This window comes from Rutilus rutilus, assembly GCF_951802725.1.
Source record: "Rutilus rutilus genome assembly, chromosome: 25".
NCBI classification, from domain to species: Eukaryota; Metazoa; Chordata; class Actinopteri; order Cypriniformes; family Leuciscidae; genus Rutilus; species Rutilus rutilus.
In genome coordinates this window covers 20,969,157-20,989,130 of record NC_140229.1, presented here as the reverse complement: position 1 = coordinate 20,989,130, position 19,974 = coordinate 20,969,157, and the positions used below count along the sequence as shown (strand labels likewise).

The following is a 19,974-nucleotide window of genomic DNA, read 5'->3' as shown; positions in this document are numbered from 1 at the left end:
TACCCAGCGGAAGTCTTTGCCGTCAAATTTGCGTGCACTGGTGAAGAGCACGGTTCGCGCAGGCATGTTGATTCCCATGGCAAATGTTTCTGTAGCAAACAAGGCCTAGAGAGAGAGAGAGAGAGAGACAGAGACAGAGAGACAGAGATATATGAGAGATGTTACACCAAACCATTACCACAGACACACAAGCTATTATGAGAATTTTGGCTGAGAAACTAGTGAGGTGTCTTAAAGGGACAGTGCACCCAAACACAAATCTCATTCCTTTAGTCAAGAATATCCTGGCTTCTCCTGGGTGGACGATATGACCTAAATCTTTAATCACAGCACCTGTGTATAATGTTATTTTCGCTGAACGCTAAACCTAAATTTAAATACACATGCATACATACATACACACATTGCATCAGTAGATGCATTTCTACCATTGGATGGTTGAATTGAAATGAAGAAAAAAAAAACTGAAGCCATACAATCATTTTGTGTGAGCAACGAACAACTCACGGTATTGCTCCAAGAAATTATAGTGGCATTAGATTAATTAAGTTTAAAGTCAATGTAAATCTAAAGTCTTTAGTAAAGTGTCAAAGATGGTGCACTCATTACTATGAATGAGAGAAAGTGCAATGCGTAATATGGCGGAATAAGTCCCGCCTTCTAAATAAAAGAGGCAATCGCTCATTGGTAAAGCCATCGTCTCCCTGCAGCTGCCACTAGATGCTCTGGCTGCCAGAGAGAAACAGTCTGTGTTCTGATACGCACGCCTAAGACGCCACATGCACACTGGCTGGTCCAGCCTGAAAATGAAGATTTGTCATGATTTGAACATTTAGAAACAAAATTCTTGAGACAGCTGTTGTCATTTTAACAGCTGTTTGGAAACATTTTGTTTCCCATGAGAGAATTTTCATACAGGAAAAAACGAAAGATGGTGAGTGAATTGAAAACTAAAAAAAAAGTTGTTAACTCTGAATGACTCCATGTTCAGCCAATGTGAAAGTGTTTATCCAACATTACACAAAGGTTCATCCAGTCACCTTTATCAGACCCTCAGAGAACAAGATCTCAATGGTCTCTTTGAGGATCGGGAGGAGGCCGCCGTGATGAATCCCAATTCCTCTCTTCAGCAACGGCAGAACATGCTCCACCTGTTGAGAAATGATCTCGATTAAACACACACAGCTTCAGGACTCGGACAGGCCATTACTGCGTTTAATCACAGCTCAGTCAGATCAACATAGTGAAGCTAATACCAGCTTAAAGCTTAAACCAGCTTAAAGACCTAGTAACACCGAGGCCGAATTTTCCAAGACACAAACAAGCACAACAACATTTTCAAGGAATGGTTGACCTAAAAATGAAAAGTTGGTCATTGTTTACTCGCACACCTGGTCAAGCTTAACTCTTTCCCCGCCATTGACAGAATTTTCTGGCTTTCAGTGTTTTCACTGTTATACAGTAGGGGACGCTATTACGCATCTTCTGAAAGAGTAATGAATCTCCTGATCAAAAAGCATGCGAAGATGATGCAGAAACAAGCGATATATGTAATCATATGCATATGTAAAAACGCAATCACCAACATCAAACAGCATATAAATCAAAACTGCCTAATGTTACTGAATGAAACGTCGACCTAGGACGAGCTATAGGACTGTGAAGCTTTGGGAGTGTTGTTGGACTCGGATTTACTCCATCATGTTTTGATCATCGTTCTGAATCCGATCTGTAGTCTGACAGAAATGCGATTTACTCAGCTTTTTGGTCAAAATGTTGCTTTTTTAATGAAACTTACCCACATTCAAGTGTTGATAAAAAAAGAATACATTAAGAATACTTTTTTTTTTGGTTTAAAGTCAGAGGATCTGTTCTTTTGTTATATTGCATGTTCAGATATTCATAAAACAAAATATTCTGGGGGCCATGAAATTGTGAACACGATAAAAAATGCTGGCGGTGGCTGGCAAACGCTGGCAGAGGCTGGCAAACGCTGGCAGAGAAAGAGTTAATTGTATAGAATTTAAAAAAAAGTAATTACCTTTTCTTTTTCACACAAAGGCAGAGCTGATCTCTTCCATACAATGAGATTTATCTTATTTAAAATGTAAAGCTATTGAAGATTTGATACATATAAAAATTCAAACAATGAGGAATAAATTAAAATCTATCACTTTTGTGAGGGTAGTGAAAATATCCACAAATGCAAATGTGTCAACAGCGTGAAGAGCTCAGGATGAGCTTGCAGAAATGTATCATTGAGAACAAACAGGCAGGGGTCAAGTTGAAGGATAGTCCGTTCCACATAAAGGCAACATTTACACAAACGGAAAATTTGAACTAGTCTTGTAATCACTCATCCTCCAACAGCAGGCGTTCTGATGGAGGATCATTTTCTCTTCACACTGACAGAGCAGCGTTCTTGAAGACCATCTGATCTGAGATCAGCACCTCTACTGCATGAGCACAAGCCTAACTCTGCTCTCCTACAACATGCAAAAGGATGACAGCAAAAATGATGTAGGAGTAACAGTGAACAGGAGGGCTGAAGAGAGTGGAAAGTTTTACGAGCCTCTTAAAACCATTTTGGGAATTGCTAACACAGATTCACCTCAAACAAGTTTCACATGTACAGCCCGACTTTGCTGTGGTTTGTGTGGCAGGTCTTCAATTAACAAAGCAAGAACGAGTTTAAGTGAATATTTCGGTAAAACAGAAATCTTTAAACTTTAAAGGTGTAAACAAAAACTTTACAAATCGGGATTTTAATTATAGTACAAGACAGAACATCTTTAAATGTGGTCCATGTGAGGAAAATATTAGGGTAGTCAAAAAGATTAAAATAGATTTATTAGCAATTGTGTATGTGCCACTTACTATCATTATAAGTATCGGTTACACTATTTTAAGATGTCATTGTTACAGTGTAATTATATATTTAAGTACTGAGTAATATTAAGCAACAACATGTACTTACTATAGGGTTAGGGTAGGACTACGGTTTGTTTGAGGGTTAGTTGCATGTAATTATGCATAATTTACTGTTATTACTATAGTAAGTACATGTAACGTACACTGAAAAAAAATTGATTGAATTCAACGAAGCTTTTTTTCAGTGTATGTAACAAGGACACTAAAATAAAGTGTTACCAAAATATCAAAAGTTTGGGGTAGGTAAAAAAATATTAAAATATGTAAAATTTCTTATGCTCACCGCATTTATTTTCAATTTATTAAAAAGACAGGGTAACACTATTTTAAGAAGTTACATTTACTGTTATTACTATAGTAAGTACATGACATGTAGTAACGTGTAACTACGTCACCTTAAAATAAATCGTTGCCAAAGACAGTAAAACGGTAATATTGCAATCTAAACTAACTGTTTTACTATATTTTAATAAAATATATTTATTATTCTTGTGATGGCAAAGCTGAGTTTTCAGCATCATTACTTTAGTAGGGATTTCACGGTGAGGAAAATTCACACAAATGTGCGACAACATCTGTATTACTGATACCACCGGGGGCATCAGGGAGACACTATCAATACGCCGGGTATTGAAATCGCTTTTGAATGCACGCTTGCTTTTCAATTTTGTTTTCAAATTCGTGAACACGTGTACTTAGTGTATAGGGAGCGGTGGTACGGACCACACATTTTACCAGACACTCAGGATCTGCTGCGCATCAAATCCTCCATCATCCTGTCAGTCATCTCTCCATACCCTCTTCACGTGATAAGTGAAATCTGACTCCTGCTGCACTAGTGCTGATACTGCAGCTGAGCCGCATGGATGAAGAGCAGACGCTTTCAGTTTATAATTGTAGTCGACTAGCAAAAAAAACTATTCAAACTTAGCAAATGATTTTCATTTGCATGCAGCAGGCACCAATGACATACTTTTTTTCTCTGAATGCTTCATCTAAATCTTGTCATTATTGACTGCATTGGTGTTGCGGTGGATGTGACAGAACATGATGGCGTGTGCTCTCAGGCACATCCAAGTGTTGCAAATTTTTTATTCTTATTGAAATATTTGGATCTTTGAGAGTGCACCACACCGCACAAGTCTGGTGTTGTTACATGTGCATTAGCTCAATGGCAGCAATCTAATTTTCTAATTAGATTAGTAAAAAAAAGTTTATTTAAAAAAACAACATTACTGTTGTAAAGATTGTGACTACTTTAAACAAATGCAAGTAAAATAATAAGAAATATGACATTAATATGAGCATTTACAATTTTTGAAAATATTCAGGCAGCAAGAAGCGTTATTTAAGCGAATAAATTAAATATCAATTTTATAATTGTATCGTCAACAGTCCAATGAAATGTGATATATGATAGGTATAAAAAGTATATGCAGTTGCAGCTTCTGGCTGTAAAATATAGGTAGGCAGATTCTGGGTCTGCTAGTTTATGATAAACATTTTGTAAGCTTTATATTCTAATTGCTGAACACATCAGACAGTTTTGGCAGAATTATATTGTCCTTATGTTATTCAGCCTGAGGGTGGCGCTCTAATGACGATTGATAGACTTTAGTACTGACGTTAATCTTGTTGAAATCTGACAAAAAAATAAAATGTGTTTACGACCATTATTCTCCATGACTAATACAAGATGACACCAACATCCTTAAAGGTGCCTTGTGTAAAAATAAATAAATTCATACTCCACATTCCATACCAGATGGGGGCAGTATACCTCCAGAAAGTGAGTTGGTCTACTCTAGACTAGAGTATGAATATCTTCAAGCTACTCCCCTTCACCTTTACCAGTGAATATGTTCATATTCGTTTTCTTCATATTACATTTTTATTGTTAGTTTGAATTACATTAATTTGACAGACAGCATTCGCTGATGTTGACCAAGCTAGCGCCAACGTAACCAGAGCTTCCAACTATCACGCATTAACCGTGAGACATGCAAACACTTTTCACACGCTCTCACCGGCCCACACATCAATTTTCTCACGCACAGAAAAATCGCGAAGCAAAGAGGACACGGATACCGACAGACTAGACAGAGCAGGTTAGTTATGATATAAAAAAAATCTCAGCTCTCAGATTCTGTCAATTTTATCACGCAATTCAAACAATAAATACCGTTTTGGCGCTTGTAAATGTTACACGACAGATCCCTAGCGCACGTAAACCGAACATCTCTAGCTAATAATAGTAAAAAAAACACGAACACTGAAAGATACAGTAACGTTAGGGTACAACTTACCAAAATGTATTCCTCATACATAATATCGACCAATCAGTGTTTTTTATCAGCGTGAAGAGGTCAATAACACAGCTGGAGAACAATTATGTCAGATTTACCTCAGGAAAGCCATTTAATATAACTTACATAATATAGGTCACGTAGTTGGCAAGAAAAAAAGAGCAATAGAGATTGTGCTATGTGTACTATATTACAATACTGTATTTATGAAAGTTATATACGTTTATCGAACAGCCTTCGATACATTTCTATGTTATAACTTCCCGAAAATCTACACAAACATATAAAACAAACTTCTAACGAAATACTAACAGCATCTTACTTACCAATCCAAAAGAAATGTTGCAAGTTCGGAGTCAAAACTGTCCATTAGTTGTCTCCAGCGATGGAAAGCAGTGCCAATGTTTACTCTGGTTCTGTTCCTTTTTTATCAGATTTTATTTGAATGTAGTAGTGGGGCTGTAGGCTACTTTCCACACGATTAACATCAGGTTCAAGTACACCCACAAGCCGTGCGAGTTATTCGTGTATTGCATGGCTGGTGGTTATGTTGCCCGCATACCGCCTTCCCATGGCCGAAACTGGTATTACGACACCTGTCGGGCCGTGGCTAGTAATGCTAATGCTAATTTAGGTTGATATCTCTGCAGCACTATAACTTGACATTTTTTTAATGACATCATCGCCCTTATTTCTTCTCATTCTTTTGATGCGTGAAGCTCATTTTTTGGATATTTTTACCTCAATTTTTACATATGGCACCTTTAAAGTCCCTGTAAAGTCAAAATTAAGTATGTGTTCTGAGTTTGTCACACCACAGAAAAAGGTGTTATTAGCCACCCAGCCAAATTTGAATGATAAAAAAAGCCGGCAAGTACATAAAATAAGCTATCAAAATCTTGCAAAAATGAGCAGTAGTCTTTGCTCTCAAACGCTGGGGGCGTGTCCGCTGGCTGCGCTGAAACCACGCCCACTCGCGGGAAAGCTGACGAAAGCTGCCGACGATGGCACCAGTTGTCGGCGCGACGGGAGGATGAAGGCCGAGGCGGGAGATAGTCGGTTCGGCCCCATTCACCAGTAACAGCGGATTATCAGTGAATCCCAGTTGTCTCCGACGAAAGTTTATAAAACTATCCTGTGTAAAATGATCACTACAGAGGCGGGTTTTGGCGGTGATCCTAAGCTCTCCATCAAGGTGGCTCTTCACAAAATTAATCCACCTCTTCTTGATGTGATCGTTTTTCGGAAATTTAAATAAGGACACCGATCTGTTTTGTACGTGATCGCATCCAGGTAGTACGCATTTCCGTGACGAAGGCATAGCTAGCTAGCAAACTGTAGGCTGTAGTAACTAATAGTACTGACAGTAACTCGCGATCGGCAAACTGATGTGAATGAATGTGCTATATTGTTAGGGGAGGGGCAGCGTCAGGGGCTCCGATGCGTCATCAAGTAGGGGCGTGTCCAGGAGCTCAGGGGCTCCGGTGCGTCATCGAGCCCCCGTTTTAGCCCCGCCCAAAAAATCCGGAACACAGCAATGGTGAAAAACTGTTTAACGGTCTAACTCCACAATTCAGTACTTCACAGTTCACAGTCTTTGTAATATGTTTTATCAATACATTTCTAACATTTATAATGTGTTTAGAATTTTTTTTTTGAATTGCCTTTTACAGGGACTTTAAACGATAACTGTGACTATATCAACCTGCAATATCGTTAAGACGAGACTAAAATGTAGTTAATTTTTTTTACTTAAGAGACGACAAAACATTAGACTCTTTTTAACAAGCCGACAGGCTAAGTTCACATACTTGTTGCTCTGAAAAACAATGCTACAGCCAGTTATTCTACTTTGAAATGTGTTCCGTGTCGGAATGTCTGTTTTTGTTACGGTCTCTGTGATCTCGGCCACTGCTAATTTACCCAGTAGCATTTCCACACCCCGGGTTGCCAGTTGGTGGAAAACCGCAAACAAACTAGATCAGAGATCGCAGATTCTAACCGACCAAAAAATCCTCAGCATCCATCTAAACATCTCTATGAACGGGAGCATATTAAAGGGTTAGTTCACCCAAAGATGAAAATTCTGTCAGTAATTACTAGGGTTGCAAAATTCTGGGAATTTTCAAAGATGGAAACTTTCCATGGGAATTAATGGGAATTGAATGGAATAAACAGGAATTTATGGGAATAAAACATTTTAATCAAATATGATTAAAAACTAAAAAGTACATTTTGAAACAGGACTAAGACTACATTTTTTAAAAAGCTGACAAAATTAACACGACAAACTCATAGAATGCCATCTTAGAATTGCTAAGTATCCTCCAAATGTTGTTTTAAAATATTACAAGTTATGGAGGAATTCCAGTGAGGAAAAGACAGCCATGTCTATTCTCAAACATAAAACAGACACAACAGAACTACGGTATATAAAGCTATTCACATGAGCAAGTTTAAACTAAAGGGTTTATACTTTCAGTAATTTGATACGCTACTCCACATAGGAAGAACAGACGTGCCAACTAGTTACTGACTTGATGCAGACACACAGCTGAATCGGACTGATAGTGTCTTGTTCTGGAGCGAGGTTTACGTAAGGTCACGTGAAAATAAGCGGGACAGCCAGAAATCTGCCCCAATGCCTCTCAATTAGAGTGCGCTGAAGCTCCATTTTTCTCCACAGATTTACATCCGCTGCCCCGCTTAATATCATGATACATGCCTGCCGAAGCCATGCGCTAAATTTGAATACATCTTGCTCACTTTACGACTTAAAATAGTCAAGAAAATACGAAATATTGTGTTGCAGAATGCTGAGCACATGCATAATTTATTATTAATTCAGTGTATACAGAGGTCTATGTTTGCATGAATGTTTTGGTGGGGCTCTGGTGCCACACTTGCCCTTACAGACGAGCCGCGGATGAGTATATGCAAAGAATTTACCTGTGGTAGCTTTTTATCTTCATCAGAGAGGCAGTCTGTGGCATTGCTGAACACTTCCTCCACCAGTTTTTTCTCGTCATCTGGGATTGGATGGAGAAATTAGAAATCAGACATCAAACTGGGAATTTCAGAGGACAGTTCAGAGTGCACGTGTCAGCTCAAAGGCCTCCGAAACACAGCCAGCATCACAACGTTAGGTGTGTGTGTGCGCTTTACACAGCTACTCAAAGGACTTTCCATGATCGTATGAAAAGCACTACACACCAGAGAGAAATAGACATAGTAGGGTCAGTGTAGACAATGAAAATATCCAAGAAAGGTATTGAGGAAAGGGAGAGTTGCCATGTTTTCCTGCTCCCAACAGAGGCTAGAAACAATGTGTCATGATGGATTAGAACATCTCTATTTCTGCCTGCAGCACGTGGTGTAGTCAGGTCTCACAAGGCTTAGCACATTCAAATTTACAGCAGAAATTAAAAACTAAATCTAGACCAGCACTTCAAATGGTTTTGCTGCATTTCCAACACAATGGCAAAGTTGTCACAAACAAGTCTTTAAAATAAAATACTGAAGTTTTTGAAAACAACAGCAATAAAAGCTCTCAAAGTCATGCAATTAAATGTATTAAACTATTTTTGTGACATTAACGTAAATATTCAATTTCACAATATAATTTCAAATTAACTTGCACTCTTTAAACAGTTAAATTTAGCAGTCTTCAATGGTCATGGTGTAATGCATTAAGTAAAAAGTAATACATTTAAATATCTTATTCATAATATAATAATTTTTTTTAATAAAAATCATCAGGTTGTACCAAATTACAATTAACAACCTCAATTTACCTTTCCAAGTCACAAGATCAAATTGTCTGATATTTTAAGAGACTAAATCACCTTGACACACTCTGCAGGGGTCCTCTTTTTTCCCTATGATTTTGCATTTTGGTTGCACCACATGACTTTGATTTAGCAAATAAATGTTTAAAATATTTATAATATTTCAACAGCTGCTTCAATGCTTTTTTTTTTTCTTGCTTTTTTTTAAGAATAAATAAAACAGACAAAAGTACTTAAGGTTTTCTTTTCAAGAATTGTGTTCTTTTAATAAAACTTTGTCTTTGATGATAATATCAGGACAGTTGAACGACCTTCACTTTTTTTTTTTTTTTTACACAGTTTATTCAATTATTCTAATATGCATGACCATATGATTAGGTGCACACTACTGTTTTTTCCCCATTTTATATACAAAAGAACAGACCAACCAGAACAAAACCAATGATAAAGAGGAACAAGTGCATCTGAATATGGTAATAAGGCCACAGCATTACTTAAGACCACAATATCTCTGCAGCGGTCACTGCTAAAGCAATGCCTCAAAAGATTAGAAAACCAAGAGACCAATCTACCTTTGCATGCGGGAAATGATGAAAATGTTCTGGAAACCCAATAAAAATAAAATCACACTTGAGCTGGAAAGCTCTTATGATGACATCTGCTCAGATAGAGCCAATGAAAACAGTCTCCCCACCTAAAGCAAGACTTGCAAAACAGTAACAGCTGTGTGGAGGACTGCTAGTGCGGTCCCAAGTGCTCACCCATATACCATCAAAGGCACAGGACTTCAAGTTTTAAGTGCACACAATTCACAACCAAAACAAGTTTAAAAGTCTGCAATAATGCAACGCTTCTGTGCGTCACCACATCAGTCACTTTTAAAATATATTCAATTAGGCCATGTAAACCAAAGCGGTATGGGAAGTGGCAAAACTTGAGAATGTTAAGAGTCACACATGTTGTCCATTTCCCTTAAAAGAGAACAGAAGGTTTGACACGTCAATAGACAGAAGAGGAAGGGCCACGTTCGTGCATTTGGCTCTGTAACACATTCTGCTTCAAATAGATGAATACTTGATAAAGAACTACCTGGAACTGTTTTAGAAATGGAAAAATTCCCCAAAGCAACACAAAACTTAGCTCATTTGTTTTTCTGACACTTTATTTGGCCATGATTTGTTTTTAAATCTCTAATTAACAGGAAAGATAAATCATCATCGCGCCAATATTTGAGCAATAAGAGTGAGATTAACCTTAAGTTCTAGAATGGAAAACTAGCAAATATTTCTCCAAAGAAAAATGTTATGCTCTTCCAAGGCCTAGTTTAGCCCTTGCAAGTGCATAAGCAATAGTAATAGTCTTAGCAAGAAGCATTATTAATTATTATAACATTAATACCTGTGTTGAAATCCAGTTTAGCCACTTGCAGTGCATAAGCCTCGCATTCTTTCTTACTGAAGCTGAAGATGATCACCGGCTGGAAGTTCCTTTCCATGATCATCTTCACGATCTTGAAGACGTTAGATGGACCTGACCAAAAATACCATAAATAAACAAAACACCAAACCAAAAAATAAAAAGCAGCAATGATATAATACAACAATCAGCATGTTCCAAACATCTAATGCCCTGTTAATGCTTAATATTAATATCCATTCTAAGGCGATTTGCTCACATGTGGATTTTGCTAAAACACAAGCGTAAATGTGAGATACTGAACATTCATTTTTCATTCTGTAAAACATTTAATTTTGTAATCCAGTGTTTATTAACCATTTATTGGTTGTCTGTGAATTGTTGGTATGCCTGACAGCAAAATTCAGTGATAGGAAGTTTAAAAATGTTTAATCAAGCTGTACATCTATCACTAGGCAGTAAGTTAAGCTTGATAAGAATTCTGCTCAAAAGGTCACATTTGTGGCGAATTTAAATGAAGTGCGTTTGGGAGTGTGAAGACTACTTTGTGCTTTATTTATCCATCTCAGCTGACTAGTTGTAACCAGCTCACCTGAGATGAATGTTTAATATTAGGTGTAAACAGAGCCATATTGTTGCTTCAGATAATTCAATATGAACGATTCACAGTAAATCAATGGGAGTCCATCTGAGGTTAACCATTTATCTGAACTAGTAACTGAATTGTGGCCCCTAAATGCACAATCTTAAACAATTGTACCTTAATCAACATGGAACATTTCACAACACATTGTACATCCATAATCTGATGTATGATGTGCAAAAAGGCACATTAAACAAACAAAAGGAAAAAAATGTGGGGTTGGATCAAACTGATTGGATCTTAAAAGTGGGTGTCGGATACCAGAATAGAGCAACTTTTTTTGTCCTTGCAATAACATTGATCGTGCCATTTTGATTTTATATTGGCTTTTAAATACTAACCTTTGGTTCCACCCCTTCTGCCTTTGGGGTCCCATTTGCCCCCAGTGTTGCCTCCACTGTCCCCCACATCCCTCAGGACCTGCATAGCGGTGTTAAAATTGTCTTCTCTGAAGTCTCCCTGATAAGAAATGCCCCAAAAAATATGATTACGTAACTGCAGTTATACTAGGAACATTTTTTTAGACTTGATCAGCTTGTTGCGTAGCTGTGGCTTGGCAGTTATACAAAACACACACGCACTCTGATATTTCAGCATTCAGGATCTGTGCTTAATTACATGTAGATGTGTCATTCTTGAATGAAAGCTCCAGTCTACACCCAGGTCAGATAATGGTACACAAATTCCCTACATTGTAAAACAGAGGGCGGCACACACCCGAGATCACACAGGTATGTTTAACCTTCATCTCTGAATAGTTGCATTAAAGCTTTTATTCCGTCATCAAAAGTATTTGGCTACTTACGTTCTCGTCCACAACAAGATGGAGTCCATCGCCCCCTGCTGGAAAGACGTAGTGCTGCAGTGGAGTGGGGCGGTAGTCTGTGTACACCACGTGACAGGGCTGCAAGTAAACAAGGAAATCACACTCATCCTGGAGGCATTAAAAACTCAGATCCACTTCCTTTAAGCGGAATCCATTTGCTTTAGCAAACATTGCTGATTAAAGTAGACCAGACCTTCTGCGCTTGCTCTCTACTGGGTTAGTGGGCCATTTTGAGTGATTGACAACATTCAGTGTTTTATAAACATTTTTTATATACTTATAGTATTTAATAATATTTTTGAATTAGCTTTTTTATATTTTCAGATTTCATTTTAATTGTAGTATAAGGTTATAATTTTGTTGTGCATTTTAGCTTTAATTTTTTATTTCAGCTTTAGCCTTAGTAATTTTAGCACTTTAACTTATTTCAGTTTCCAATTGTTTTAAATGGAATTTTAAATGGAATCTAATATGTATTTGATCTCAATTGCCAAAAACATTTTTCAAATGTTTTAGTTCACAACAACACTGGATAGGAGATTTCTAGGGCATCCTGAGTGGTTGATAGGCGTTAACGTTGAAAGGCATTCTGGGTGGTGGCTAACATGTTCAGACTGGTTGTTTTAACATAAGAGTGGCTGACAGCAGGTTGCTAATGTGTTCTAGATGGTTGCTAGGCTATTAATTGAGACAGAAATTTAGAGCAATTTAAAGCAGATCAAATGCTTGTGTGTTGATATTTGGATTTTAAATTCATGAACACTGAAGCAGACTTTGATCATTCTATCAATCTTAGTATTTAATTATAGGAACTAAAGTTAAGAATGTTCAATGCAAGTCTATGGGATATTAGACCTTTGACTGGAGGAAAACCACCAGATCTGTCAGGAAAACAAAAAACAGAATGAACACAATGACCCACCTGTTTGTGGAGGTGGCAAATCCACTCTGCAAACTGTCGAGCGTTGGGAATGGTGGCTGACAGGAAGACATGGTGCACATTGTCCGGCAGTAGGATGATGGTTTCCTCCCACACAACTCCACGCTCTGCAGGTCACATGACCCAGAAAGACAAACTCAATGACAGCAAATATGCAATAAACTTATGCACTTCACAATATTTCAGGTAACTTTTGTATTTTCTGCCAATTAAACATTATATACAACCTACCTGAGTCTCTCATGTAATGGATCTCATCAAAGATGACCCATGCCACCTCCCTCATAACCTCTGACCCTCTGTAGAGCATGCTCCTCAAAATCTGAAAGAAAACACCCCAACATAACAATAAATCAAAGAACCAGTCGTTGATGTTGCGGCGGATAACGGGCCGCTGTCTCACCTCGGTGGTCATGACCAGACAGGAAGCTGTGGGGTTAATAGTGACGTCACCGGTCATCAGACCCACGTCCTGGAACTCTTCGTACATCTCTCTGTACTTCTGATTGCTCAAAGCTTTGATGGGACTGGTGAAGATGACTCGCTGCTTTTCTCGGAGCGCCAGGGCAATGGCATACCTGCGTGCAGAAGGAAACACACTGAGGTCTAAAGCAGTGTTTCTCAACCACTGTATCACAAGACTGTTTTGAGTGGGTAGCAGTGTCTAGTCAAAGACACAACAACTTAATTCTACATGTTTTTCTGATGCAAGACTTTTATTTGGAAAGATGTACGTGAAAGCTGTTGACTGTTCTGTCAGACAGAATGGGTTTTTCCATTCTACTGTGCTACTTTTCCATAGTCTTTCTATGTAAATGCGCTAGACGGATGTGTTTGAGTGCTTGCATTGTTTTTTGCGTGACACGGCGTTCTAAAAACATGAAGTTAAAAGAAGTTAAACTTATAAAACACGTCTCTAGACTTCTGCTTTTTGTTCTACCGACCTGCGTCTCACATTGTCCTGATGTCAGGCTAAATGTCAGAGTCATTGTTCTAACGTTTTTTCATAACTTGTCAGGCCCAGTTCACACAATGCATTTTTGCGGTAAAAATTCTAAGCATGCAATTTTGTTACATTGTCAATTACCAAAAAGTACAAATACAGAATGTAACTGGCGCATGTGTGAGCTGAGAAGGATTTGCATGCAGGTATGATTACTCTATTCATCAGGATCAGTGTTTTATTAACAGTTATACTACTGGCTGTCGAATGCTTAAAGGGATAGTTCGCCCAAAAATGATATTTAAGCCATGATTTACTCACCCTCAAGCCGTTCGAGATGCATATGTCAATCTTTTTTCAGACGAACACATTTTCAGTTATTTTAGAAAATGTCTTAGATCTTTCAGTGGTTATAATGTGAAGCAATGGGGTCCAGCTGCTCCAAGTCGCAAATTGTGCATGCATCCTTCACAAAAGTAATCCATCCGGCTCCAGGGGGATAAACGAAGGCCTTCCGAGGGTAATCCGTGCGGTTTTGTCGTAAAAATATACATATTTAAAACTTTATAAATGAAAATAACTGGCTTCCGGTGGCGGTCGGCGCGCGTTCACGGAGATGGATGCTGGCATATGACGTATGACGTAGCGTAGGAAGCGTCGTGACGTAGAACGAACGCAGAGTTTTGTTTTGCTCTGCTCTCTGGCTGCGCTGTCACGCTCGTTATACGTCACGACGCTTCCATCTCCGTGAACGCGCGTCGACCACGACCGGAAGCCAGTTATTTTCGTTTATAAAGTTTTAAATATGTATATTTTTACGACAAAACCGCACGGATTACCCTCGGAAGGCCTTCGTTTATCCCCCTGGAGCCGGATGGATTATTTTTGTGAAGGATGCATGCTCATTTTGCGACTTGGAGCAGCTGGACCCCATTGCTTCACATTATAACCACTGAAAGATCTAAGACATTTTCTAAAATAACTGAAAATGTGTTCGTCTGAAAAAAGATTGACATATGCATCTCGAACGGCTTGAGGGTGAGTAAATCATGGCTTAAATATCATTTTTGGGCGAACTATCCCTTTAAATCTGATTGGTTAACGAGCATTCTGAGGTGTGCAATTATTTTCAGGGAAACGCACGACCGCATTACAATTCAATATCACTTCGCAAAATGATTTCAAACGCACACACACATACACAGTAATGTGTTGTCAGCGCTGCTCTGATGAGTTTGTCAGTAAAATAGTTTAACAACTTAAAAGCTACAAGACATTTCTCACTAACGATTTAATAACGGTACTGTTCTTGGAGCAGATAAATTTACAGTTTCACTATTAGTAGAGACGCACACTGTTGAGAGACACGGTGACTCAGGTAATTCATACACACTTGATATCTCTCTCTCCCTCTAATAACTGCATTAGTCTTATCTGTGGCTCAAGCCTCCTTTTACTAGCTCTAAAAGTATGTTTTGGGATTACAGAGGCGTGGGATTAGATGCGAAAGGAATTAGTCCTACACACAAGAGTGTTTCAAGGACAAAACCCTGAAAAATGTCTTATAATACAACATCTGTCTTGAGGTGTGGCAACCGTTGTATAAGCAGAATAATTGACTCTGGTCCGTTGAATTATTATAAAATAATGCACACATCAGAGGTGGTAATGCGGCTACGACACGAATAGGAGTGCGCATTATTGTCTTAACGGCCGTTTCTCACCGCAAGCGGCACATATTTTTTCCGGTGTGCATGTTAACCGGTGAGTGCATTCACACCAGGAGCAGGAGCGTCACGTGAGCAGCAGTGAAGAGGGGGTTTCGGTCTATTCGAGTCTATTTTTGCTGCGCTGCTCACGAGTTGACTAAACTATAGAGTTTACGGTCTTGTAAACATATCGAAGTGACTGAAACAACATGATCGGAGCTGCTCTCTTGGTTGTTTGTTGTTTATCATTTACATGCGGATGTTGTACACACCCCATGATAACAAACTTTCGAGACTATCAAGTTTTCCAACTTCTAAAAACAAATATAGTTGCCTTTGTAAAGAAATGCTTGCATATATGTAGCCTTGGAGTTGCTGCTGTGGCGCTGTACAGACACTTCCAGTGTAAACACTCTTGCGCGTCTGCAGCTGCAGTGACGAACATTACCAAAATACTACCAATTGTATATTTTTGATGACTGTGGTGGCTCATCCCAACTTACTTGTTATTCAGACTAACTTTGTTATTTAATATATCTTGTAATACTGTTTGTTCATCAGTGTTAGTGATATTCTTACAATTTGTGTGTATGTTAAGTGAAGAGGGACGTTACTTGTGTGTACGTCAACCATATTTGAGAAATAAATTTGCTTGGTTCAAATTCATAAAAATGTAGGTTGTGGCTTAATGACAATGGGAAACTGTGTGTCCGATGGCCGAACCAGTTGAGAACCACTGATCTAAAAAACTGATCTGAAGTAAAAGTGCGCACAGAGAATATATTTCAGTCTAACGGACACTCACTCTGCACACACTGTCTTTCCTGCCGACGTGTGGGCCGACACAAGCACAGACTGGTTGTTATCGATGCACAGGATGGCCTCACGCTGGAAAGGGTCGAGTAAGAAGGGGTACTCCTGCATGAGGGAAAGCAAACCATGTTCAAACAGAGGCAAAGCATTGATGTTGTCATGGGATGTTCAATGAGGTTCAAATCACCTTGGCAGCTTTTCCAACGCGTGGTTTCAGCGGAGTGTATTCCTCACTGGCAGGAAGAACCACCTGAGAAAGGAAGATGGGGTCACCACATGATCATTCCACAGAGAGATGTTTATTGCTACTGTGTGTTTGTGTGTTTACCTCATGAGTGCAGCCCTCCACTGTCTCCACCTGCTCCGCTTTCACTTTAGGCATGAGCTCTGACAGACTGAGGGATGACACAGATGGACAGAATTACTAGAGGTCAACCAAGAGTGGATTTCACTCATAGCTATAACTAAGGTTGCAAAACGAATAATCAGCCCAATAATAGTTTAAATGAATAATATCTATGAATTGCTATTTTATTTAATGGTAACACGTTGCAATAAGGTCTCATTTGTTACCATTAGGTAATGTATTAATCGTCCCATGGCATGGATTATTTTATCATTCAATAATGTTTCCTGGGGTGCCCTTATAATTTTAGTATGTTTTTTAGATAAAAAATTAATCATTTAGAAATAAAGGGCATTTTTCCTAGCCTGATTTTACCCTCTGATTTGAACGCTCTGTTTGAAGGTCTGCTGTGAGACTTCAGTCTAAACGCCCACTGCTGTGATTGGCTGACATGCTTGCATATGAAATATTTAGCATTACATGTGGAACTCTCTCGAAAACTTTTACTATTACAGCTATTATACGTTTTTACTATTACAGCTATCGAGATTAACGAATCGTGAGAAGTTTTTAAGGTATTTAGATCTATTCCCATTACATAAAAGATTGCAGTGCTGATCATTGAGCAGATGACAGCCTGTTGATCGCGTTAATGAAGATCTTATCATTGCAACACAGTTTCTGCACCCTCACTAATGATTTCACCAATGCAAACATGAGGTAAGTACAGTAAGAGCTTTGTTGTGCAGTGTAACAGCATCACTGATTTCATAACGAGTTTTGGCAAGTATCCAGATAAACTCGCGCTGTGTGATTGACAGCTTGGGTGACTGTAAAGGGATTGTTCTTTGATCGCTTTCTGTATATATATATTAATCACAGTTTAAGTAAGATTATATTCATCCTACTAAGAGAAACGATGTGAAGTTGACATTTTAGTCACTGGATTGATTTACTGATGCATAAACAGTATTGAACGATTTTGAGAGAAAGATTATCTGTCTGAACTTGAACAATTACACATCAGACATTCACATAACCCACTGGTTCTTCAGAGGCTCGGATGAAGGAACCAAAAAATACTCGTGTGTTCATTTGCATATCCAAACACTGAGCAACTGCCATGCTTCACTCGTTTGCAAGCCATGATGTCTCTCGAGGAAAAACCAATATCGCGCTCGCGCAGCTCATTTTCTCATGGGTGGGCCAAATTCTCTTTGCGGGCAAAGAAGAGAAAGGGGAGGTGACCTTTCCCCTTATGACAACATAGAGCTGGTAAGTCCCGCCCCTTCCGCTAACCCCACTGGACCTCTAGGTTGAAAAATCGTCAATGCAAGTGAATGTGAGAAAATAATTATTTTCTGGTCCCGTTTGAATTTTGCCATGAATGTGAACATATGTTGTCCGTGAATTTTTAATATAATTTTTCATGTTAAGAATGCTACAATTCAACGGGTAGAAGTTTGATACGGTTAGACTTTGTGTGAGAGCCCTTTGTGGACTACAACTCTTCGCTGCTTTCGACGGGAATCTGAAGAAAGAACAGCCCATTTTGTTTGAATGGTGACATTTGGGTACAAAACACACAGGCATCTCGATCTGTCTCCATAGATTATCGCAGCATTAGAACCGTGATTTGACAAATGGAAGGAAAATGTGTTATGGGGTGACGTCACATAGGCGACATGTAGTCTTTCTCGTTGTGTCTTTTCCACAACTGCTAGCCAAAGAATCATACAATATACTGTCAAACTCGTAACATGAAAAATTACATAAAAAATTCACAGACAACATATGTTCACATTCATGGCACAAACGGGACCAGAAAATAATTATTTTCTCACATTCACTTGCATTGACAATTTTTCAACCTAGAGGTCCACTTGGGGTTTTACGGATGGGCGGGACTTACCAGCTCTATAAGGGGAAGATTCCAGATTCACCCATCTGAGCTTTCATTTTCAGGCGAAGCAGGATACCCAGGGCTTGGTTTACACCTATCACAATTTCTAGCCACTGGAGGACCATAGGCAGGCTAGGGGAACTCGTAATGTTAAAAAACCTCATAAAGTAAAATTTTCATGCCATGGGACCTTTAACTAACAATGAGCAATACATTTGTTACAGTATTTGTTCATTTTTGTTAACATTAGTTAATAATAATCCAGATGTTCATTGTTTGTTCATATTATTCACAGTGCACTAACTAATGTTGACAAATACAACTTTTGATTTTAATAATGTATTGGTAAATGCTAAAATTAACATTAAAGATTAAAGACATATACACCTAGGACGACTTGAGGGTGAGTAAATCATGAGCTAATTTTCATTGTTGGGTGAACTATCCTTTTAATACCCAGGATTTATTGTTAAACTCGGGTAAATAATGAGCAATGTGAAGCAAGATAACCCTGGGTTTGCATTTTGCAATGACCCAGATCAAGTTCAAGTGTGAAAAGCCCTTATGAAGTATTTCAGACATAGTACACAAACAACACATCAAGTACACCAATCTTACTTGATCTCCTCAGCTGACACGGTTTCCAGCTTTTGTCTTTTCCCAAGCACCACCTCGTCTGGACCGTCATTTTCTTCATCTCTTTTGCGGACCGCAGCTGAATCGCCCTGCGGTTTATCGGCTTTATTGAGCGTCTTCCTATTAGATGTAAAGACAACAAAGATTCACTCAACAGTCATCTAGTGCATTTGTACAGACTACTAAAACTAAGATAAAGTGTCTGGTAGGATATTCTTGCTGGTCTCCAGGGTAACGTTACTGCTAAAGCATTTTCAAGTAACGTTAGCCTATAATCTAGGTGGTTGCTATTGTGTAGCACAGGGAGTGTATTGTGTGTACAGGGAGATAGTCAAATAGACTGGGTATTTTAAGTTTCTATCAATGACTCGTCACATGTGTTCAGTAAGACCAGACAAATACTACAATATCTATTGATTAGTTCTGCAAAACAAACATATATCGCCAACGTTTACATACCCTGACTGAGCTACGGACTTTGGAGTTGCTTTTTTGCTGGAACCGGCCTGTTCTTCATCAAACACGCTGAACAAATCGTCTCCAAAGGCGTCCGCCATGACTTCAAACCCTACAGACACAAATCCCACACAGACCTCGTGCCGGAAATGACATGCGCCGCGTCGAACGTGTGAAGTGAGCAACGAAAATAGACAGTCAAACTAAATGTTTCTCTCTAAAATAATCACAATAACAAATTCCAGAATACATTGTAATTTAATGAAGGAATTTGCCGTAATTTGAGTTTGGTATTTAATTACTTTTATTTAGTGACTA

The 19,974-nt window shown here is 38.6% G+C and overlaps 1 protein-coding gene across 2 annotated transcripts in view; it reads right to left on the bottom strand.

Annotated features, from left to right (window-relative positions):
* mtrex (Mtr4 exosome RNA helicase) overlaps window positions 1-19,815 on the bottom strand; it is a 36,950-nt gene extending 17,135 nt beyond the window's left edge. The window contains exons 1-14 of one of the 2 annotated variants that reach the window (XM_084400388.1): window positions 19,660-19,815; window positions 19,183-19,317; window positions 16,644-16,710; window positions 16,503-16,565; window positions 16,308-16,420; window positions 13,254-13,428; window positions 13,082-13,172; window positions 12,833-12,957; window positions 11,890-11,988; window positions 11,426-11,543; window positions 10,424-10,555; window positions 8,187-8,266; window positions 1,041-1,151; window positions 4-105 (exon numbers count right to left, since the gene is read on the bottom strand). In XM_084400388.1, coding sequence (XP_084256514.1) covers window positions 4-105; window positions 1,041-1,151; window positions 8,187-8,266; window positions 10,424-10,555; window positions 11,426-11,543; window positions 11,890-11,988; window positions 12,833-12,957; window positions 13,082-13,172; window positions 13,254-13,428; window positions 16,308-16,420; window positions 16,503-16,565; window positions 16,644-16,710; window positions 19,183-19,317; window positions 19,660-19,757 — 1,509 coding nt within the window. In that variant the 5' untranslated portion in view covers window positions 19,758-19,815. Of the gene's footprint in view, window positions 1-3; window positions 106-1,040; window positions 1,152-8,186; window positions 8,267-10,423; window positions 10,556-11,425; window positions 11,544-11,889; window positions 11,989-12,832; window positions 12,958-13,081; window positions 13,173-13,253; window positions 13,429-16,307; window positions 16,421-16,502; window positions 16,566-16,643; window positions 16,711-19,182; window positions 19,321-19,659 lie in introns of both variants that reach the window. The other variant, XM_084400387.1, reaches the window with a different exon arrangement.
* Between the last annotated feature and the right edge of the window lie 159 nt (window positions 19,816-19,974).